This window comes from Coffea arabica, chromosome 5c, assembly GCF_036785885.1.
Source record: "Coffea arabica cultivar ET-39 chromosome 5c, Coffea Arabica ET-39 HiFi, whole genome shotgun sequence".
Taxonomy (NCBI): domain Eukaryota; kingdom Viridiplantae; phylum Streptophyta; class Magnoliopsida; order Gentianales; family Rubiaceae; genus Coffea; species Coffea arabica.
In genome coordinates this window covers 7,523,999-7,547,962 of record NC_092319.1, presented here as the reverse complement: position 1 = coordinate 7,547,962, position 23,964 = coordinate 7,523,999, and the positions used below count along the sequence as shown (strand labels likewise).

The 23,964-nt window shown below is 35.9% G+C and overlaps 2 protein-coding genes and 1 long non-coding RNA gene across 3 annotated transcripts; 2 read left to right on the top strand and 1 right to left on the bottom strand.

Moving 5' to 3' along the window:
* Positions 1-276: 276 nt before the first annotated feature.
* LOC113689976 (GEM-like protein 5) lies at positions 277-2,752 on the bottom strand. Its single transcript, XM_027207798.2, has 3 exons — positions 2,246-2,752; positions 1,312-1,586; positions 277-663 (listed from the first exon to the last, which is right to left on the bottom strand). The coding sequence occupies exons 1-3, from the start codon at positions 2,553-2,555 to the stop codon at positions 418-420; spliced, it is 831 nt and encodes a 276-aa protein (XP_027063599.1). The 5' UTR covers positions 2,556-2,752; the 3' UTR covers positions 277-417.
* A 4,179-nt stretch (positions 2,753-6,931) lies between these two features.
* LOC113688925 (uncharacterized) lies at positions 6,932-7,666 on the top strand. The gene is made up of 3 exons (XR_003448146.2): positions 6,932-7,259; positions 7,342-7,424; positions 7,553-7,666. It is a non-coding gene; the product is annotated as an uncharacterized lncRNA (long non-coding RNA).
* A 9,066-nt stretch (positions 7,667-16,732) lies between these two features.
* Positions 16,733-22,623, top strand: LOC113688860 (probable glycosyltransferase At3g07620). The gene is made up of 6 exons (XM_027206669.2): positions 16,733-17,016; positions 17,355-17,571; positions 18,652-20,142; positions 20,280-20,512; positions 21,081-21,429; positions 21,943-22,623. The coding sequence occupies exons 3-6, from the start codon at positions 19,903-19,905 to the stop codon at positions 22,603-22,605; spliced, it is 1,485 nt and encodes a 494-aa protein (XP_027062470.2). The 5' UTR covers positions 16,733-17,016; positions 17,355-17,571; positions 18,652-19,902; the 3' UTR covers positions 22,606-22,623.
* Positions 22,624-23,964: the final 1,341 nt, after the last annotated feature.

Genomic DNA, 23,964 nt, shown 5'->3' with positions numbered 1-23,964 from the left:
CGAGTAAATTATTGTACCTAAAATTGCAAAATGGTAATTCCCAGGAAATATTTGGTGAGGCACACTGGCCTGCTTAAGTACCAATTTCCTAGACAGAATCACCTATATATGCACTTAATTGCACAATAACTCACTACAAATATACCTACAAATATAGCTACTAAATAGACAATAAAATAGAACACCAGAATTTAACGAGGTTCGGCTAATTTGCCTACGTCCTCGGACACTACCGACAATTTAATATTTCACTAGAAGAAATATTACAAAGAGAGAGAAGAAAGCAAGTTATTGGCTCTTGCTTGGTGTGCTTGAATTGGTTTGTTTGAGAGCTATTTATAGTTCTCAAACAACCTCTCAAATGTTAAACTTAACCGATGTGGGATTTAGAAACTTAGGCCAAAGAATTCAAAGTCCTCAATTTTGGCTTGAAAAAGTCATCAATTGAGGCTTGGCTTTGAATTCAACAGTAGAAGCATTTTGACGAGCTCCGAAATCAGAAACGCTGTCTAAGAGATGATGTGATGCTTTCTCAAAATTAACAACTCCCATGAACCAAAACTCATGTCGATCAACCGTCACAATCTGAATATATTTTTCTGGTGGATTTTGTTTCATAACAACAGGATTCACATTCGCAATGTTTGCCAAAGGTATCATAACCTGTCAAATGGATCTGTATGTTAGAGAACCGCCAACTTTCAACAAGATTTAGCAACTAAAGTAAGTAGATTTCATTATCATCAGAAGAACCATAGAAAAATCATCCACATATCTATTTTTTGATCTTCTTGGCATCACTATCATTAGCTACTGCATTCTGTAAGACGCTAGAAACTGGCCTGACAGACAGTTTAAATTCGATATTCAAAATTAGTCATGTAAAGAGTCTGACAAACTCAACGAGTCTAATAAAGTCAAACAGAAAATACCTAACTTGACTGAAATCAGTACCAAAATCAAGAAAAAAAAGCTTGAAGATAGTGTTAATCATCATCTCTACAGTTGTAAACAATAATAAACCTCACCTTGTAAATTCAAGGTCCAGCCAAACATGAGACAAACTACACAGACGCAAAATCCAAACATTGCCTTAGCAACATTCAGAACAAGTGAAAATTTTGCGGGTAAGTCGTAAAGGTTTTGATAGAGTCTGAACCTGGCTCGTATTCAAACTAATGAAATCCTACCAACTGACCAAAAAAAGAGCAGACTCCCACCAATAAAAAAAAAAACAAAAAAAAAAGAGTAGACTCCTGAATTTTTTGTGACCCGAAAGCAATTTCTACAGACAGGAGTTTGTTCTTATACCTTGTAATAGCTCCAAGTTTCTTGCCCAGAAGGAGCTCTAAAGGACAAGGGACGATCACTGCAGAAGGCCACTCGAACTGTTGACAAATAAAGAGTTCCAGCAACAGGACGTGTTGAGGTTGAAAGGTAACAAGCAAAGGTCTTCTTCAACCTCTCATTTGGATCTGTAGCAAATATCTGCTTGTAATGAGACTCAAATCCCCCTTCAGTCAACGCCTTTGCTGTCAAATTAAGTTTTCCCCATGCAGTTCCTGAAACCGATGGTCCAGTTTTCACTGCAATTACACAAAGTTAGCCCCTCTTTTCCTTTCTACATAATTCAATCATGGCAACACAACCAATCCAAATATAACAATCTCACACGTTCCCTGTATTTTACACAAATGGCATAACACAAACAACTAAAAAGCAGAAAACTCTGCAGCAAAATGAATCATCTTATTCATGTATCAACATCACTCCTCAATTCTAGTTTTGGAATATAAAACCATTATATTTATTCTCAGTATGATCAGTCATGCAATTCAAGAGTCAAAACTGCCAGCATGAAATGTCTAAGGTAAACATATCAACTTAAGAAACAGAAAATTGTATCGTAAACTCATCACTTATTCCAGTAAAAAAATAACTGTAATAGAACATCAATAAACACCTCTTCTAACCCCTTTTCTATTTTTCTAAATTAACTTTTCATTGCACATCCATGATACATCATATCCCAAGAACTGCTCAAGTATTTTTTTTCCTTAATTCTTCTAAATACAACCCAAACAGAACTCCATAATTTCAATTCTGGGAACAAAATCCCATCATCCATTTTCTCAATACCAATCAAAAAAGCCAATTCAAGATATCAATAGTAATTAATCCAGCACAAACAAAAGCAAGAGAACAAAAAGAAAGAAAGAAATGCTATGATGGACGATCAACTCACAATTGTGCCAGATGTTCTTTGCTACAGTTTCAGCTCTATGGCTCCAAGAATTGAACATATGAATCACAGATTCACCAGGGTTCTCGCTAGGCTTGTCCACAGGTGAGTGAACAACATAGGGGTGGTGCTGATTGACCCAGGAGGCTGCCCTCTGATTGTCTGGATGAGTTGTTGGAGCTGCTGGTTGACCCATGATACGAGTGCCCCACTTGGCCTGATCCTCATCAGTTGGCGGAGTAGCTGTCGGAGCCGCCGTGGGAGCTGGCGTAGGCTGTGGGGGAGGATGGTTGTTCCCGGATGAGTCTGCCATGAATTTAGGACAAGACTCTGAAGAAAATGTTCAAAAGATTCTGTACTTTGGTTATGGACGGTTGAAACTTGGACATGGGAACTCCATTCTAAAGTGGATTTGGTAATTGCTTAATTGGACCTTTCGGTGATTTATAGACGGAAGATTGGGGAGTTTGGATATATATTTGATTCTCCGAGGATTAAAACAAATTGGGTCAAATCAATAATCATTTTACACGTATTCTTTACTTTTGGATTTGGGAATTTGTGCTGGATAAACTACAAATATAATATCAAGAAGATTTGAGCTACTTGATATCCTTGGAATTCCTTCAATTTGATTCTTTGGGCACGTATGAACATTTGATTCTTTGGGCTCGTATGAACAAACATGAAGCTTCGAGGCAGAAAGAATCATCCAGTTTTGATTAGTTCAGACGTGACAGTCATATCTTACTAAACACTCATCTTAATTTCATAATCATAGAATCATGCGGGCTTGAGGGGACCTGCAAATGTTATCGGTGCAAAATTTGTTTGGGTTAATTTGTAGTTTGATCCAATTACGAAACCTACCTTGTAATTTGAGTAAATCACAGTAGAACCTCACAAATAGCAAAACATTTATCAAATGGCCTTTGACGTTATATATCATAGGTAGTATGTAAATTTACACCCTCTCAGACCATGTCCAACCCTCAGTAATTTTGATAAAAGATTTTGCTCATTATTACTTAGTTTTCTGATCAAAAAACACACGCCTGCCTCAGTTGCCCGTAATAACCAACGCAACGCTCAAATTTCATTCGATTGTAAGTGCAATCAACTTATTTATTAAAAATGTGATAAAAAATAATAAAAAAGATCTCCAGTATAAAGATATTCATTGGTGAGTAAAACCAAGTATATACCACCATTTATAAACACCAGAATAGGCAATATTCACCAAGTTAAGAGCAGTAAAAGCTTCCACGATTGGTTGACCAAAATGAGGGTCCCAAATTGCATGACCAATAGGTCTTATATGAGTTTGGTAGATGAAAATTAAGGAAAAAGGTTGGTCTTTTTTTTTTTGGGTGAAGGGAAATGAATTTTGTTCCTATTTTGGCTTTGAAATTATGGACATTTGAGATAGGCATGTGTCTTTTAGCCAGAAAACTGAGCAAAATTGAGTTGCGGGACCAATGTGTAAAATTTTTATATCTGAGAAATTATTTTACTTGATTTTGAATATGAGAGACTAAAAAAGATTTTTCCAAAATGTGAGGGGCTAATTTGGCATTTTTCCCTTTCTTTTATAAACACATTTCACGTTATATAAAACACTTGCCATAGCATAAAGCATCTTCTGAAAATGGTCACAGCGACGAAGAATTTTCTTTCATGAAATAACCACAAAAATCTCATCCTTAATGCTATGTATAAAAAAAGATTACCTAGTGATCAATAATAATAGTACCGTTACATTTGATCTTATAATAACCAAACTTCGATGAGATTATACATAAATATCAAGATATTAGATAGTTTTACAAGGAAGTTTACCAAAAAAAAAAAGGATAGTTTTACGAGGAATGTTCATATTTTGATAAAATCTAATTGTCATAGAGAGAAAAATAAAAAATTCATATAACATCGGACCAAAAATCTCTAAATCCATTTATAAATAAGGGCATGCACACGCGAAAAACATTTGAAAGATAATAGAATGAATAAATAATTTACAAAATAAGAGGCAAGGAAAATTATTTGTATTCCGTGAACCATAAATTTGTACTCGTAAAAAGTTAAAAGGAAATCATCAAATGTTGAGGGTTTTAAGGTTGTATATGTATTTGGGGTGTGGATTTATTTGAAAGTTGTACCTTTTTGTAAAGGGATAATTTTGAAAACCTTCCCTGAGGGTTTTGATAATATCACTTAGTTCACTTGAGATTTTTAAAATTTCACTTACCTTCCCTGTCAACTTGACAAGATCAAATGTTCCTATCAAAGGTCACAAATTGACAAAATTTCCTTGTACTCTTAATAACTATTTAACAAAAAAGCCAAAACAAAAAGAGGATTTTAAAACCAAAAAATGTAGATAAAAAAAATAAACAAACGGCTATTCAATATTGGTCCAAATTTCTCTGTATTAAGGTGATAATGGCATAGCAAAGGACGTGGATAGATTATATATAATCAAAGTCAACTACTTGGAATAATTTTGGCAAGTAATTAACACTTTGAAAAATTTTATAAGACAATTACAAGGAAGTCAAGAAATTTTTTTAGGAAATATCTTTTAATATATGATGTAATTTAAGTTGTATTAAAAATTAAAATAATCTCTTCATACGTATGGTTTGTAACATAAATCCTACTTATAAAAAAATCATAAATAAGTTAGAATTAAAAAAATTAATCAAAAATAATTTAATGACCAAATAAAACTAGGAATGTTCTTTTTTTTAAAATTGTTAAAACGTCATTCATTATATTAGGAAATAGTTGTTGCATTTATAACTACTCATATTTTCAACTTTTTACTTTTTAAACTTATTTTACTTTTAATTGTTGTTGTAAGGGTGGTATTGAAACAAAAAATTTATCTTTCTTGCATTTCCTTCAAAGGGGCTAAAATGTTACAAAAAATGTCAATTCAAGGGAGGTAGGTGAATTTTGAAAACTTAAGAGATGCTAAGTCATATTATGGGAAAATTTAGGGGAGGTTTCTAAAATTATCCCTTTTGTAAATTGAGTTGATTATGTTGACTTCCCTTGAAGTTTTGCCAAATTACATTTTCCTCCCTTTGAGGTTTGTCTAAACAACATAAAACCCTAGAGTTTGTCTAATTCAGCCCAAATTTTTTTTGTTTTTTCGTTTTTTTTAAAAAGGATCAATAGTGGTTCCCCTGGGTGACTGAACCCGTGACTTCTTAGTTATAGGTGAAACATTTTACCAAATAGGCCATGCTTCATTGCCAATTAGTCCAAAACGCTTTAAATAGCCAAACTTTTAATAAATTAACATTTCACTAGCCAATTGCACCAATCCCAACAAATTTTTTGACGATCATTAATTACCAATTTTTTTCCTTGACCATTCTTTTAACTCCTTGTAGGTTACATATAATGTAACAAAAACTCTTGGCAAATGGCGATAATAAACAATAGTGTTTTGATCATTATTATAGTCTCTTTACCACTATTGCATTTTTACATTAAAAACCCTTTTCCATATCAATGTGTAAATGATCAAACTTTGTTTTCCAAAAAAGAAAATAAGCTATTATTTATAAATCAACTTTTAAGATTAACCTTTAAAGATTTTTGTATGAGGACAGGCATTTATATTATGTGTACGGATGAAATATTAAAAATTAAATATTATGTGTACGGATGAAAGACCATGTAGTTTAGCTAAATTTTATTATTGCACAACAAATTATATATTGAAATAAAATTCATAATTGTTGAATGCAAAAAGTTAGTAAGTGATTTTCTAAAACTTTTATTAACTTTCATTTCCTAGTAGTTAGTAAGTGAATTTTTTCTTTTATTTTGGGTTTCATTATTTTCCTTGGATCACGTTACAATATTTTTTTAAGGTTAAATTGTATTATTGTCATATAATAGGATCTTTTTATTGATATGGACAAACATCAAGAGAGATAAATGTAGTTTTTTTGGCAAAGGCTAGCTTTGTCATTTCTCTACTTCCATTAGTTGGATTTCACACCGTTACTCATAAGAGGTAATTATAATTTGGTCAAACCATAATGTTCATTTTGTAATTTGGTCAAAACTCAAGGAAGGTAGCTGCAATTAATCCAAATTATTTTGTTAAGTTCGGGTGTACTACCCCGATAATTTTTGTGATACTAACATGTACTATTAAAGTTTCAAGTTCACAATACTTGCACAAGACTAGAGGTGTCAAATAAAACCATTTAATTAATTTTACCCATATCCGCCCATTAATAACTGGATATGGGTATATTAAATTTTTATATATGGATATAAATGGGTTACCCAATTATACCCATTTAAATGGGTATAATTGGGTAACCCATCTAACCCATTTAAGTTATCATGGAAAATTCAAAAAGTTATCACGGAAGAGGTCAATAATTTAGACATTGAAGTGAGTGAAATGGCCAAGCAAATGAAACGGAAATTTGAGAAGTATTGGGAATGTTATAGCTTGGTTTTGAGTTTTGCCATCATTTTGGATCCACGTTTTAAAATGGATTATGTGGTGTATGCTTTTAAGAAGCTATATCCTTTTGATTATGAAAACGTGCTAATGAAGTTCGGGATAAATTTTATTTACTATTTGAGGAGTACGAGAATACTTTTGATGGTGATTTGCTAGATGGATCAATAGCAGGCTGCTATGGTGGTGATTTGGGCAATGACAATGATGATTTTGCTGAATTTGAGAGTCAACAACATGCAAACAAGAGGAATAAGTCACAAGTAGACTCTTATTTGGATGATACTCGACTCCTTTCAACTCAAGAATTGGATGTTCTCAATTTTTGGAAAGAAAACAAAAATCGATACCCTATTCTTTCTTTGATGGCACGGGATATTTTAAGTATTCCTATCACTACAGTGGCCTCGGAATCAGCTTTCAGTATTGGTGGTAGAATTGTGGGTAAATATCGTACTTCGCTCCTACCAGAAAATGTGGAGGTCTTGTTATGTACTAGGGACTGGTTATATGGAGTAACAGGTATGTTATACTTAACCTTTCAGTGCAAATGATCTTGTATTTTACTTTTTTGGTCACTTATTGAATTTACTTTTGATTTCAGCTTCTGAAGATGATGAAGATAAAGAAAGACTGAGTATTGACTTTGCACCTTTAGTTGCTAAACTTACTAACCTTCATATTTAGGTAAGCTGTATTCTCATGATCATGGAGATTGTTAGTAATGTGGTGAAAAGAATTTTATCTTTCTGTCTAGATGAAATTTAAGTAGCAAAAAACAAAACTTTGAATTTGGTTTTGGTTTTGGTTGCCAGGAATCTTCTCTATTTTGTGTTGAGCCAGCAGCAAACTTTTAGGTTGCTATCTTTTTACTGTCAAGTGGATATTTGTATTGTCACTGGCACTCCTTCAAGCTGCTTACTTCATCCTGTCTTCTAATCAGAATTCTAGTCATATTGAGCTGCTACGCAAAGGTTTGAAGAATAATACTGAGTTCAGTTTATCAAGAGAACACATGAGCAGGCATGGTATAGAAACTTATGGCAAATATTTTGCTCTAATAGTACCACCGTCTGCATTTGGATTTTGCAGAGACCAGGCCCTGAGAGTCAACTTCTCTCGTGCATCTCGCTGTCCTGTGGCAATGAAAACCATTCTGGCTGCAGTTTTTTTTGGCACTATTCGGTACCTGCTTCACGTAGTAAGTTTGCAGCAAAGTAGAAGCAAGCAAATCAAGCCCAATAGCACAATGGCTAGCACAGATGCATTCTGTAACTTAACTTTCATGGGAAAAGAGGAGAAATCACACGAGTAGTCGTGCTCTTGACAATTTTTTCTTAAAGAGTTTCTTTTGACTTTATCATATTTACATTTTCAGTTTCTTGTATATCTTGTATAATCCAACCTACCTGTGATTACTCATAGTACTGTTGAGTAATTTACATATATTGACTTCAGGTTGATATTTGTATGCTAAATGAAGTGATTGCTAGTCTTCAAAAGGATTTTTAACTATTTTTTATGTTAAGTATTTTTGTTTTATTTATTATATTTATTTGTTAGTTTTATCTTATCGCTTTATTTCCTTGTAATTTATTAATTTGATCATTTTTTAGCATCATCAATTTATGACAAATTTTAGCTTCCTTTCTTACCTTTTCAAATGAAATTTTAAATTTATAAACGAAAAAATACTAGGGGTTCAAAGTTTTGGATTAAATTTTTTTGTTAACTTTCATATTATTTAGTCCAAATTTTTAGATTCTCATTGTTCAATTATTAAATAATATGTAATTTTGCAAAATGGCACGCGGAAGGAAAAAAATTGATAATTAGACTTATTTGGCATAATAAGTAAATATTTAAAATTAATGATGGGTGTAAAATGATATAAATTGATAATTTAGTTTACAAAATGAATTTATATGAGCTTGTAAAAAATTAGAATAAATGGGTTATAAATGGATAATTGAGTTACCCAACTCATTTTTTGACTTACCCATTTATACCCATCTAATTAAATGGATATAAATGGGTTGACTCATTTATACCCATTACCCATTTTACCCAACCCAAACCCGCCCAAATCACCTATTTTGCCACCTCTACACAAGACAAAAAGCAAAATAAAGGTGGCAAAAGTGGATTTCCAGTTATCCGTTTGCCATTAACATTTGTTATACTTAAACTTTTCTCTTGACTCTCAAGTACATAAATTTAAGGAATGTAGACTTAGAAAATGAGTTCTCTTCGTCAAGCTCTTGCAAACTTTTTCTAAATCTTCGGTTCTTTAGATCCATAAATAATCTAGTTGTACTTTCGTCCATTCCAAATTATAATACTATCTATAATTACGATATAGAATATAAGGCCTCAATGGGCACTTGTCCCTTAATTTGGATAGGCCAACAATAAATAGTTAAAAACCATGAGAAGGGACATATTTAGGGGTAATGTCAAACCTAATCAAGCAAACGGAGAATACACGAAGCTCAACCCAGGTAGAAGGTGTAGTGAGAACTGGAAGTACCCAACAATATATCATTTATGGGCCTTAGTTTGTTTGTTGGATGGACTACGGGTGTTAACTAGATGAATTGATCTGAGTAGTGTTATACTCGATCTTGAATTCAATGCTACACAAGTACTCGAGTGAGTAGAAAATTTTGTAACTGGACTCGATTCGATAATATGCATTTTCAAACTTGAACTCCACTCGATAAGGCTTGAAACTAGTCTTGAACTTTAATGAGTTTGAGGACTTGAAATAAAACTCGAAAAACTCGAAAAAAGGATAGAAAATTTATAGTAAATGATCTAAAATCCTCATATCCTTTTTAGTTTTTACAATTTTACATTTTTGCCATTTTATGAATTTTATTGAGTAAACAACATATGGTAAATTACCTAAAACATAAACTTTAGTAGTCATTTCATAATTAAAATAAAAATATAATATAAATAATATACCAATAATCAAGCTACTCAACAAGTACTTGGGTGGCACAAATGAAACCTCGAACCCGACTTGCCATATGTATTGAGCTACTTGAACTCAATATCGAACTCGGTCAAACTGAGTTCGAGCCGAACATTTGATCGATCTGCTCACAAGTTACTTGGGGCGGCTCGACTCGCGGACAGTCCTAGGATGGGCTTAGTGATTTAAACTTTTAAATGATGGCAATCAAAATAACAGGGGTATATTTATAACGCTTTGGGTAATAAAGTTTGATTTGTCAAAAATTCAAGGGTATTTTGTATAATTAAGCCTAAATGATGTGGCACTAATCTGTCTTCCATACTTGAGTGCACAAACATACGCTGTTACGTTCAACAACTAAAAAGGTGGTTCAGCGGATTTGCCAATGAAGCCTTTTTTTTTTTTTATAACAACTTTTTATTTTATTGATGAGAGAAAATTACAAAGCATAAATTCGTGTTACATACGTCTTATTTTCCGAATTGACGGTAAACCTAATTTGTCAAGGCGAATTGCCCCACGAGCTTCCCTTGGGAACATAGTAAAGCTGTCATATACCTTGACCTTTTGATGTGGGTGAGAAACGCCCACATTAGACAACGCATCAGCAACTGTGTTAGCCTCTCGATAGCAGTGTGAAAAATGAATAGGTTCCTGCAGGAGCTTCCAAATCTGCTTGATCTCCCTTCGAATCTGCCACGGACATTGAGTGCTTCGTTGAATGATCCCAACTAAGAGCAGCGAATCTGATTGCACACTTATATTTTCGAATCCCCTATGTTTACACGTTTGAAGACCGATAAGGAGAGCCCAAGCTTCTGCACGGAGAGATGTAGTTTCTCCAAAATAAGCCGAAAAGGCAATCAGTGGTGAACCAGTTGGATCCCGAAGAACTCCTCCACCTCCACCCACTCCTGGATTACCCTTAGAACATCCATCCGTATTAAGTATGAGCCGTCCTATCTCCTTTGTCTCCCATCGAACAAATTTGTATGCAACCGTACCGACAGACACATCCGATCGATCATACAAATGACAAAAGGATTGGAATCGAAAAACTTGTTTGAAGTGGATCCCCATGATAGACTGAATTTCCGAGAAAATGAGATGACAAATAACAGACGATCGCATCTGGACACCCTCAAACATTGCTTTATTCCTTGCCTTCCAAATCTGCCAGCAAACTATGTAACCGCAACCACCACCCTACTATGCAGGACCGCAGAGAAGACCCTGAACAGCTAAATCCACATAAACCTCGAAAATAGTTCCAAACTTCCGATGCTATTTGTCCATTGGCAAATAAATGCTCGATAGACTCTGCAGATGCCGAAGAACAACACAAGCACTTTGACGGTAAATGAAAACCAAGTTTACATAACCTATCTGGTAGCGGTAGTCTTCCTAGAAATAGTCGCAACATGAAGAATGAGACTTTCCAAGGAATCCGAGGATGCCAAATCGAAGCAAAAACTATCGACTTGTTGCGGGCCTGCCTAATGTCTTTGAAAGCCGATTGTAGAGAGAATCTACCAGATGTGGTGGGCATCCAAATGACTTCAACTTCACTCCCTTCTTCCGGTGGTATGTGTTTCACAATGGAGGACATTTTCTCCTTTGGTATTGTAAGACCTAAGGAATTCAAATCCCAGTGACCATTGATGACGAAATTGCGGAAAGTCAAATTTGGGATAACTTGTGCTTGTAGGAACAACGCACCACTTCCCAACCAGTTGTCGTACCAAAAGTGACACGACCCGTCCCATAACATTGAGAGCTCGACTTGTCGACTGACGTTGACCATCCTCCGCCAGATTGCCGAGTCCGTTGATTTGAGTTCTACCTGACAAGGATGGAGGGTTTTGCAATATTTTGCTTTCAAGAACATTGTCCACAACGATGATCCTGTTCGGAAATTCCACCAAAGCTTGCATGAAAAAGCTTTGTATACGTCCCATAGTCTCCGAAATCCAACTCCTCCCTCATCAACTGGATAACACAAATGAGACCATCGTATCCAATGGTACTTCGAGTCCGCGGGTGAGGACCCCCACAGGAAGGCTGAGCAGGTCTTTTCTATAGTTTTGAACAACTTACCCGGGAACACTGCAGCCGACATCAAATGCAATGGCATTGATGCCAACACATGTTTGATTAGAACTATTTTGCCTCCAAAGGAAAGTAATCTTGATTTCCACAACAAAATCCTCCCTAGAATAGACTGACAAACTTCTCCAAAGTATGATGATTTACATCTTCCAAAGTATAGCGGGAACCCTAAATAACGTATCGGAAATGAGTGCCAGGTAAACCTGGTGATACGTTCAATTTGCCTTCTTCTCGCCAGTGGCATCGATGGATGTACCAAGTAGCAGCTTTTTTGCACATTTATCAGCTGCCCCGAACACCTTTGATATGCCTCTAACACCTGCATAATAGCCTTCAGAGAAAAGGAAGAGCCATTTGCAAATATGAGAACATCATCCGCGAACGCCAAATGAGTTATAGAAGGACACCCATAAGGAACTTTGAATCCCACGAAGCCCGACTGCATGATGAGATTGTTTAATCCTCTAGACAACACCTCGGCCCCGATAATGAATAATGCAGGTGATAATGGGTCACCTTGACGAAGCCCTCTCGAAGATTTAAAGAAGCCGTAGGAGGAGCCATTTATAATGATTGAGAACCAGACATTAGAAAGCAATCGCCATACTAGGTCAATAAAAATTTTCCCGAATCCAAACTTCCTCAGAACATTAATAATATGACCCCATGACACCCGGTCATACGCCTTGGACATGTCGAGTTTCATTAAAACATTCCCACCTCTATTCTTTTTTCCCATACTCGATACAACCTCTTGAGCTAGGAGAAAATTTTCAGTTATATTGCGGCCCTTCACAAAACCTGTCTGCTGGGGGGAAATAATTTTTGGCAATAAAACAGCCACCCTGTCCGCCAAAATCCGGGATAATAATTTATTGAAAAAATTACATAGACTGATGGGCCTAAAATGAGAAAATTCCTGAGGATTTGGCTTCTTTGGAATTAGAACGATTGAAGTAGAGGTGATGAAACGGGGCAAATCCGCCCCACAGAAAAAACTGAGTACCGCATTGTAGACATCTTGGCCGATCACCTCCCAAGCAAATGTAAAAAATTTTCCTGTGAAACCATCTGGACCAGCAGCACTTTCTCCATCCATTAACTTGACGACTTCGTACACTTCCTTGATCGTAGGCACTGCTTGCAGCCTCTTATTATCGTCTCCCGAAATCATCGGCGGAATTAGGTGTAGCATATCAGAAGATGACTCCAAAGAACCTGTGAAGAGATTATTGAAATATTCTGTTGCCTCAGTTGATATATCATCATCCGTGTCTACCCAAACGCCGTTGGATTTTTTTATACGGTGTATCATTCCTTGAACACGTCTCTGCCTTACTACCGCATGAAAGTACCTTGAATTTCTATCTCCATGACGAAGCCATTTAACCCTTGCCTTTTGCCTCCAAAATTGCTCTTCAATTGACATTGCATGCCGAAACTCTGCTTGTGCCTTATTGAGTTCAATCTGACACTCTTCTGAATAGTCTTGATCCGCAACCTCCTCTGCTCTATGGACCGCCATTTCCGCATAACGAACAGCATCAATAACATTCCCAAAGTGTTGCTTGTTCCATGTTTGAATAGCCCTTCTCGTGGCCAATAATTTGGAGCATAAAACGCGCAATGGAGATCCCTCTACATCTTGATTCCAAGCCTGGCGAATCACCTCCAGGAATTGTGGTTTTGTAGTCCAGACATTTAAGAAGCGGAATGGCCGAGGTTTAATATCCGATCGGGTCGCAAACGTAATCTTCAATGGTGCATGATCCGAGGGATGTCTTGCCAAGTGAAGCACAGAGATTTTGTTAGAGAGATCCAAGAAAGATCCATTGATTAAAAATCTGTCCAACCTTTTTGAAATTCGAGCTCTACCCCGCCGATTATTAGACCATGTAAAACTAGCTCCTGAGAAGCCTAAATCGAAGACCTCAGCCTCCTCCATGAAAGACATGAAATCCGCCCCCTCAGCTATAGCAAATGGACGGCCTCCCCGTTTTTCATGAGGTGCCAAAATTACGTTAAAATCACCCCCAATGCACCAAGGTAGTAAACTAGGCTTATCATGTAATAATGAACACCATAAATCTTTGCGCTCCTCTACTGAACACTTTGCATGAACAAAGGACATGACAAATTTACTAGGAAGCAATGGACTTTGAATATCTAGAGAAATATGCTGATCCGAACTACCAACGATAGAGCAAACAAAAGGACTACTGTAGAATATCCAAATATCACTTGAGCAATTAACAAACACATAATCAAAGAGTAGACGTAAGCGAATGGACTCAATTTTAGATACGTCTAGTTTTGGCTCACAAATGACAACAAATTGAGGGTGATGTATCCGTATTAATTTAATCAATCTTCTTAGATTAGGAAGTTTAGCTATCCCTCTAATATTCCAAAATAATCCATTAATCATGAGAAAGAACCTGGAATGAGTTTTTGGATGATATATTTGACCGTAATTGTCTGTCAGATGGGAAAGGAGCCCGCACACCCTTCTTCCGCATTTGTTGAAAATCACAATGAAGCTCCTCGGATTGATCAATATTTAGAGCGTGCATTGACGATTCCTGCATTTTTTCTTGTGGGACCCCTATTCGTGGAGACAAATTTCCTGCAATATTAGTCGAGCTAGGCAAATTTTCCCCATGTTGTGTGGAAGATACATCTTCTACCCCATGTAATTTAACATAGAGGTGCTGCAAATCTTTTTTGACGGCCAGCAGTTCATTTCCATCGATATCATTGTTGTCGGACAGATTCTGTTGTTCAATGTTTAAAGCATTAATTTCGGCCAGCTGCTCTTGTTCACTAGTCAAAGATTTCTGCTTAAGATGCTGGGTCCCTTCACTTTGAAGACCAAGGTGCTCCTCCAGCTGGTTTCCCATTTCCGCTTGTCCCCCATGCATTGCCGCATTCTCCATGTATCCATTTACATTAGAAGATTCAGGCTGGGTTTCTTCTTCAACTACAGTAGTGTGAACACCGAAGTCTTGCTGAACGTCCCCTTCATCATCTTGCAAAACAGATCCAGAAGCCTTGTCCGTTGCACCTGGGAAATTTTTCCTTCCATCCAGCGTAGCAGTAATACGCTTTTCATGAGAAGAAACCACAGTATCTGTTGTTTCATTCGCATTACCAGCTGAGTTATTAACAGGTTGAAGAATAATAACCTGATTTCCAGCTAACTGTGAGTCCTGCTGCATCTTCATGGGCTGTTGCCAAGACCCAACCTTATCCAAATTCTTTTTGCACTCCACATGAGAATGTCCTAAACGCGAGCAAATGGAACAATATGGAGGGATGTTTTCTGGCACAATACGTTGCCAGAAACCAGATTCCCCTTCGACAGCAATCCAAATTCTTGGCACTACAAGCTTCGCTACATCTATCTCCACACACACCCCGGCCATACTAGGACGAGTCCCAGCAGCAGTTGCCGAATCTAGGAACAAAGGTCTTCCTACTGGAGATAGAATGGAAAACAAAGAGTGTTTATCAAAATAATGAATAGGCAGAGACGGAAGAGTTACCCAAACCGGTACTAGAGATGACTCTCTTTGCACATGAAATTCCCTGGTCCATCGAAACACACGCATTGGATAGTTACCCAATTGCCAAATTCCTCTAGTCCAAATTCGGTTGAAATCTACTTCAGCGGAGCACTTAATAAGAACATGCCTATAATCCAATAAACCAATGGAAACTTGGTCTTTGAGGTTTAAAGAAGCAAAAAACTTTCGAGTATCTTCCAAGGAAGGTCGTCCGTGAGAAAATTTGCCAACCAATGTCCATCTAAATGGCACTGCAAGTCTGTCCGCATCTACTTTGGAAAAAACAACCGCAGCTTCACCCTTGTAAACTGAAGCCTGTCGAATCTGGATTGGAGATGTAACCGGCTGTGAAAAGAGCTGGGAAAAGGATTTTTTTTTTGTAGGAGAAAGTTTTTGCCCCTCAGCCGACGGCTGAAGGGCTGCCATGAACGCTTACGTACACTGGTGCAGGTTTCTGGTCCTTATGGCCGAGAGAAAACCCAATAGAAAGACTAGTGAGGATTATTTACTTCCAATGAAGCCTTGATTTTGTGGTAAAATAACTAAAGTTAAGTATTTTAAATTCAAATCCCATGAATTCTCCATAATTTTACATTAATATTTGAAGTTAATATTTCATACACTAACAATATATAAGTTTTCCACGTATGACAACTAATTGTAATTTGAATTTGATATCTAATTGTTTGATAGCCTAATTTAACACTTAAATTTATTGGGTTTAGATCTTAATGTGTTCAGTCGCATTTGATAACTAAAAGTAAAACATTTGAATTAGTCAAGTGGCACTGAATTTTTTATGTAAAATTTATTTCAAATAATAAGTGATAAATTATTCACTTGTCATTAATTTGATACATATGAATGTATATCAGATTACTTAACAATTTAATAAGTTAATAAATTCAGATTTAACATTTTAGAATTTAGATTTCAATTTTCAAATTTTAGTTTTATCAAACGCACCCTAAACTTGACATATATGGTATGCATCCAAGTATGACATTGAATACGCTAACAGTGCACATAGGATTGATGCTATTCTTAAAGTTTATACTGCCATTTTATGAGTTAGAGAATTTGGAAAAATCCATCGCCATGATTCAGATTAATCTAGATTTGAATTCCATTAAAAATTTTAATGTTCAAATATATCTAATTAAATATCATTTCAAATTCTTCCTTCACAACTTCAAGCTATCTCTTACTTAATCACCAAGGCACTTTCAAAGTTCAAACCCAAACACCCAAAATGAATGGTGTGAAACCGCATGGACTACGTAATTTGTTGCTATCTTTAATATCCACAACTTTATCTCAATAAATATTACCTCATCGAGTGGTGTCTCTATCTTGCTTGCCTGAGACACGTAACTGTGCTGGAATGCTGCCACTTTATCGCCTAGCCCTTTAAGCTTCGGTGGTAAGGTTAGACTTAAAAAATCTGCTTTCCTTAGCTTAAACGAGAGCTCAAAATAATTTCTTCCAATTTCCAAAAAAAAAAAAAAAAAAGAACTCAGCCAATTTCAAGCTTTCCTTCATCACTTGTGAATCCAAATTGAAGTGCAGACGATGAGTGGTGTTTATCATCACAACCACCAAGGGCCCTATTCTCCACCAGGCAAGTAATTCAAGAATCAAAATTCTAAAGAATTTATACTTTTGCTAACAATTTCAATTGTGTATTTTCCAACGTAAGATTTATTCCTTGCAATTTTTTAATTCATGGCATTCACCAAGTTAAGAATGAAGTGATAAACATAAATCTAATTAATAAAATTATTTTGTTTCTATGAAAAAAAAAGAATATGGCACGCTAAAATTTCTAAGATTTCTGAGTTAACGTTTGCGTTATGTGGCTTGTAGTAGTTAGTTTTCATAACTGTATGTTTTTTTTTTCTTGGGAAAGAAAAGATTATTAAAGTTATATGTCAGTTATTACATGAACAAAATTTTCAGGGTATGCACCAACTCCTGGGGACTACCCTTCAGCGGTGCCGCCACCACCAGGGTTCTTCAGTGATGGCTTCCCTCCACCACCTCCGCCTCCGGGGCCTCCTGGCTATCAAGGGTATTTCCGTGATGATTATCCTCCACCACCACCTCAACATATCTACCACCAGTCTTGGGATAATTACCACGGTGATGCTTTCTGCCCTTCATGTTTGAGAAGCTGGTATGCCTCCCAATTATTATTATTATTTGTTTTTGTTTTAGTTGTTACTTGTTCGTCTTATAATCTTTTCGATCAGTTTTATCTTTGTTTATTTTGTATTCACATTCTTGTTTAGTTCTCTGAGGAAACACTTAATCACATGAACATTGTTAACACGTAATACTATAATTTCTAGCTATTAAGTAAATAATGAAATTTAGTTTTTCTTATAAATACGTATACGTGACATACATCTAGATCCGTTAGTCTTGGCTAATTTTGGTATTTAACTGTTCAATTTGCACTCATCATGAATTCCACAATTTGAACAAGCTATTGTTAGCTTTAGTTTTATTCGGTAAAGAAGAAAAGATCGAAATTTTATGCCAAAAATTAAAAATTGTCCAAGAGGGCTTTACCAAGTTGGCTTCCTAAGGAAATCCGCAAGAGGAAGAAAGCCTTCCACACTCTAATACAAAAATAAGATGATAAATGATAATTTGCTAAAGAAGATCTGACTTAAGAGCAATCAACGAAAAGGATTCCTAGAGTAAAGTTGGATCATTTTTACCAGTTAGGCTACCTGAGAAACATTTTCATTGGTCTTGGGAAATGAAAGCTGCATTTTTATGTACGTAGCACAAGAATTAATGGTCCTTTTTTCCTTTATATTTTTGGGCTAGGCACATTTTGGTCCAATTTTTTCTTTCTAGAGCGGGATCATATTCAATCTTGTAATGGAACCGAATCTCAACTAACATGGATCAGAACCTCCTAAATCTCTACCACCTAAGCAATTAACCTAACCTAACTGATTTGATATTCTAATTAGCACATTTTGTCCAATTTGTGTTTCTCCATCCAGTTCACTGTTTTCTTGGAATTGTATATAGTTATCTAAGGACTTGTCCGTTTACTGCTATTTCTTATTAGGAACAGCCAAATATATATGACAAAGAGTATAAGCCAGTAAACTAAAAGTAAATATTGTTAGATGACACACACACACACACACACACAAATATATATATATATATATATATATATATATTACCATTAATTGTTCTTAAGAAATTTCATGCATTTTTCTCATTGGTGCAGCTTGGCAATTCTCTGCTGTTGTTGGATATGGGATAGGTGCTGTTGGTACTAATCAAAGGGATTCTGTTGATTATTATGGACTCCCAAATTGCCAAAAGAAGAAATAAGAATCTGGAGAAAAAAAATGTTTTTAATTTCAAAAGAATTGTGTAAGTTTGAGGACTTTGATTTTTTCTTCATTTCTTTATTTGTGTCCCTGTTTCCTCTCAATTCATGTCATCAGAAAATTTTAGAAACAGACTGTGATAGGTAATGTTGGGCTGATTAAGGCGTGATTGTCCTTGCCACGGCAGTCACAAAGGTATAGCTAGCTGCATCAAGTCAAACCAAATAAATAAATAAATAAATTGATTCAGAAGCTTCAGAATTTTTTGTTTTTGTAAACATTTAATTGATTCATTTTCATGAATCAAGAGCTAAATCTCTAAATATCATGGCAGTAAAGTCACTCTGCCCCTTATAGTATGGTCATTTTTTGACTATGCTAATATCGCACATGTGATTAATTCCGTTTGGGTTTTCCAATCTTCCATTACAGATGCTATGACGACTTTACTGAACGAATTGACTAAGACTCCAAAGATAAAAGATCAAAATGAAAATTGACGAAATGGGAACTTTAAAAATTTTGTCATTAACGAATTTCGCCTAGCTGTTCAACTTTATCTAATTCAGGCTTACATATTCATCATTGGATGAATGACAATTATGCAAAATTCGAATTTGAAATCCAACTTTCGCACGTGTGTTATAAATCCAATAGTGATAATGTATACACTATCAATGTATATACTCGTAACAAAATCGTACAACTATATAAATAGGAATAAATTGAAAGTTGTAAATAGCTTAAGTGATCAGTGCACATTGCAGAGTGATGATCTTCATAAACTAATTCTTTGGTCATTCATGCGGAGGATATGCATTTATGAGATTCTCCTTTTGTAACGGCAAATATTAGTTAATGAAGAATTTCCTTTTGGTATAGTGGAAAAATAATGGAGACCAACCATAATTTCCATTTTATTCTTTGCTTGTCTTTTAAACCTTTTGAAGATAATACTAACTGTACACTTGTAATTGCTAATTTTTCCTCTCTGCGTGGTTTTGACTTTTTCTTCATCAAGACTACTTACTTTGGGTACTTATTCCCAATTATGTGCCAAGAAACTGCTAAACTCGATGGACAAGTAAAGAATATTTCATCAAGTGAACTAAAATCATAGTAGTTGTAACTTGTAAGTGAGAAAGATGAGGCTGTTTTGTAGAACAGTTTCGTACGTTACTTTGTTTGCTTCCTTAGCTGCAGTTTTTGTAGCTGTGACAACAAATGGCTCCAAGCGTTTGTCTTTTTTCTCCCTTCCATCTTCACCATGGACATGGACGCCCACCATTGCCATTCCTCCATCATCCTCCTTCTCCCTTCCTCCATTCAGTGCAAATCAATCTTCGCCGCCAAACCCTAAATCTGCTCTTTACCCACACTTTAGTGTAAAATGTTTAACACATTTTTTACTAGTTTGTTTATAATTCTCATGCTAAAATTATTCGTTTTGTACGTTTATATTTGTAAGATTTCATTTCTTGCATTTGCCATTTTTCCTAAGATGTGTAAATCCATGGTGTAGAATCCAAAAATGCAAAAAGTGGTGGATGGTCTCATTAAAGATTTGGATGCTGAAAGCTTGAAGAGAAGAGGGAAACCAAGGGATGAGAAAATGGAGAAGATTGAGGCGAGTCTTGCCAGAGCTAGAGCTTTGATTAGAGAAGCCATAGTCAATGGCAGCCAGCAATTGCCTCTTCATGACGCAGACTACATTCCTCAAGGAGAAATTTACAGGAGCCCTTCAGTGTTTCACAGGTAAATAACAAATTCTTCTGTTTGAATATTAATTTTCACACTTTGGCATGGAATATTACAGAGGAAAAAAAAGGAAAAGATAGCATATGGAATATTCTAATAGTTTAGTCTTGTTGGGAAATTAAGGCAATGAAACAGAATTTACTATTTGGTCATACAGGAATTAAAACTTTGACCAAAAGAAAGGAGCTAAAGAAAAATTTTTGTGATGAATGGCTTAATTATGATAAGTTCTTGTCTTAAAATATGCGTGATAATTGCAAAATTGGGGCACTTGCAATGTTAAATAAACTAAATGGTTAAGCAGCAAGTTCTTGGGTTCCTTTGATCATTATGGTGTAATCCACACCATCTGATCAGAGAACGCATAAATTGGAATTTCTTCTTATGAAAAAGGAAACTGGAATAATCAGTTGAATATTGAAACAAGAATGCAAACCATATACAAGTCTATTATAAAGTGAACTGAGTCATTTCTACCTACATTCAGCAGTGCATACTACTGTTCTTTAACTTTATATCAGATTCAGCTCAAACCCTGTGGATTAAAGAGCGAGTTTTTTTGCAGGAGTTACCAGTTGATGGAGAGTCTCTTCAGAATATTCGTGTACGAAGACGGGGAGCCTCCCTTGTTTCACTATGGACCTTGCAGGGACATATACTCATTGGAAGGGATATTTTTAGGCTTAATAGAGAAAAACACACGATTCCGGACCTATAATCCTGATGAAGCTCATGTATACTTCCTTCCTTTCAGTGTAGTAAAGATCCTTGAGCACCTTTTCGATCCAATTAGCCGTGATAAGGCTGTTCTAGAACGTGTAATTGGCGATTATGTTCGTATAGTTTCTACCAAATATCCGTACTGGAATAGAAGCTTGGGAGCTGATCATTTGATGCTTTCCTGCCATGATTGGGTACTTTTTCTCCTCTACAGAAGATCGCTTTATCTATTTATTTTTCTCTAGTTCTTGTCTTTTGTTAAGAGCTTGTGGTTCTAGTCTCTTTTTTACTTTACCTGAAGTTAATTTAAGAATGAGATTCATGGATAAGGGATCTAAACAACCAAAAAGACCAAGAGATCAAGGATTGATTCTGTTCTGAACCAAAATCTTTACTGAACATTAAGTCATTCAACTCTAATGAATCCACTCATTAGTCACTGCTTCCCAAGCAAAATCATATTATCCTGTTGATTATAGTAGTGAAACCATGTACTCAAAAAGTCTAAACAATTAATCTTTTACAAGTTCTGAAAGAAGTGGATGATAACCAAGATTTAATCGAGCTAAACAGAAGTTCAACAGAAAGTAAAACATTTCAAAAACAGCTTTCAAGTTTGGAAAGGCTAACTATGCTGATTTCAGTCAATAGGCTTTAAGTCACAATGTTACCATGCAACTACTCACTGGTGTAATTTGGATATGTAGGGGCCTCGTGCTACATGGTATGTTCATCAGTTATACTTCACTTCCATTCGAGCTCTATGCAACGCGAATACTTCTGAGTTCTTCAACCCCCGGAAAGATGTTTCATTCCCTGAAATTAACCTCCAGACTGGAGATATTGCCATAGTTACCGGAGGATTGTCCCCATCAAATCGAACAATTTTAGCATTCTTTGCCGGTGGATACCATGGACGAATTAGGCCTGCACTTTTTCAGCACTGGAAGAACAAAGACAGTGACATTCAAGTATATGAAAAACTGCCAGGGAATTTATCTTATCATGAAATGATGAAGAAAAGCAAGTATTGTCTGTGTCCAAGTGGTCATGAAGTTGCTAGTCCAAGAATTGTGGAGGCAATATATGCAGAATGTGTTCCAGTATTGATCTCACAGGACTATATTCTTCCTTTTAGTGATGTTCTTGATTGGAACTCTTTCTCCATTCAGGTTTCAGTGAGTGAATTGCCAAACCTGAAAAAGATTTTGATGGGAATTTCAGAAGGTAAACATAGAAAATTGCATGAGGCAGTGAAGCAAGTGCAGAGGCATTTTATGATAAATGATCCTCCCAAGAAATATGATGTATTTCACATGATAATTCACTCCATTTGGCTCCGAAGGTTGAATGTCAAAATATATGGTTAATAGAAGTCATGTTAATTATGCAAACTACAGTATACTAGTTAAATTGAATATCCCCTCAAATGCTTGATTATTTTTTCTCAAACCAAACTCACTAGATTGATGAGAACATCACTGCCCCCCAAGTGAGAATAGAAATTGATAAACACTACTATTTAATTTGATTTGGCAAAACTGCCAGCCAAATGACACTATGCTAATGAAAATAAGCGAAAAAAAAAATTCAGAATCTCTATTGGAAGAACAAGAATTTAGGGTTTCTATGCTGCAATGGTGGTAAAGTGCTTACCCCCAAAAAACCCGTCAAAAAAAAAAAAAAAAAGAATCGGATCCTTAAGTCTAAAGTCCTTCGCGTACATATCATGACTTGTGGAACAACATGTTATACATTGACAAATAACCATTTTTTTTTTGTTTAGACAAACAGGATATAATCTGATCCTTAAGTCTAAAGTCCTCAATCTTGGGCTTCTTTGCCGCTACTAACTAATGGCAAAATAATGTGAGGAATCTAGGGCCTTAACACAATTGAAGAGCAACTGACTGAACCCTCTTTGTTGCAATTTAAGTAGGAAACCAGGCCACGACATAAAGGACATGAGTTACCTTTTACCAGCCATTGAAATATGCATCCTCTTCTATGATAAACATGTGAGCATGGCATCCTTGTAACCTCAAATCCCTGCTGAGAATTCCTCCAGACAAATTGGACAATGGTCCAAGCAACCCTCTAATTTTTTTTTGTCAGCAACGATATATTTGTATAACCTACTTTATCCTAATCTAAGGGGAGGGGGAATCTAAGGAGGCTGTGGTAGGAGAGACTAGTGGGTAGGGGGCCTAAGAAGGACAGTGGGTATACAGATCCAACTAGACTAAGAGAGTGATAGGGCACAACCCTTAAATTTTTTTTACTGCAAATGAGGTTTGAATCCTCACCTACAGTCCAAGGAGGGACTTAAACCTCTCCTGGTGGCCACTGAGCCATTGGCCCAGTGGTTGTCCAAGCAACCCTCTAAGCATTCGATTTTTCTTTGTATCAGTTCCTTGAAGAAATTGAACTGTCGCACGCTGATAATTGCAATCATCATCATCATCTACTACTAATTCATTGTTATACATTTCTTGATCATCACCATCCACATCATTGATTGAGTCAACATCACGACTATCATCATCTACTAGAGTCGCGTTCAATGTTAATACGCGAGTCAAGCTGAAGACTTCATGGGATTTTATGTGGTCTAAAATGGATTGTACGATTTCTGCTTCTTGAGAAGCAAAATCATGCTTGTTTGGAAGAGCAGCTGAGAAACCAGAGATCGTGAAGACAACAAAAGATCATGTTTAATTCTGAATGAT

Bases quoted from the DNA above. Each gene is read 5' to 3' on its own strand.
- LOC113688860 (XM_027206669.2), top strand. From the start codon at position 19,903: ATGAGGCTGTTTTGTAGAACAGTTTCGTACGTTACTTTGTTTGCTTCC. The intron at 20,143-20,279 runs GTAAAATGTTTA...TCCATGGTGTAG, and splicing joins CTCTTTACCCACACTTTAGT to AATCCAAAAATGCAAAAAGT. The intron at 21,430-21,942 runs GTACTTTTTCTC...TTGGATATGTAG, and splicing joins TGCTTTCCTGCCATGATTGG to GGGCCTCGTGCTACATGGTA.
- LOC113689976 (XM_027207798.2), bottom strand. From the start codon at position 2,555: ATGGCAGACTCATCCGGGAACAACCATCCTCCCCCACAGCCTACGCCA. The intron at 1,587-2,245 runs GTGAGTTGATCG...GTGTAATTGCAG, and splicing joins AAAGAACATCTGGCACAATT to TGAAAACTGGACCATCGGTT. The intron at 664-1,311 runs GTATAAGAACAA...TCCATTTGACAG, and splicing joins AAACTTGGAGCTATTACAAG to GTTATGATACCTTTGGCAAA.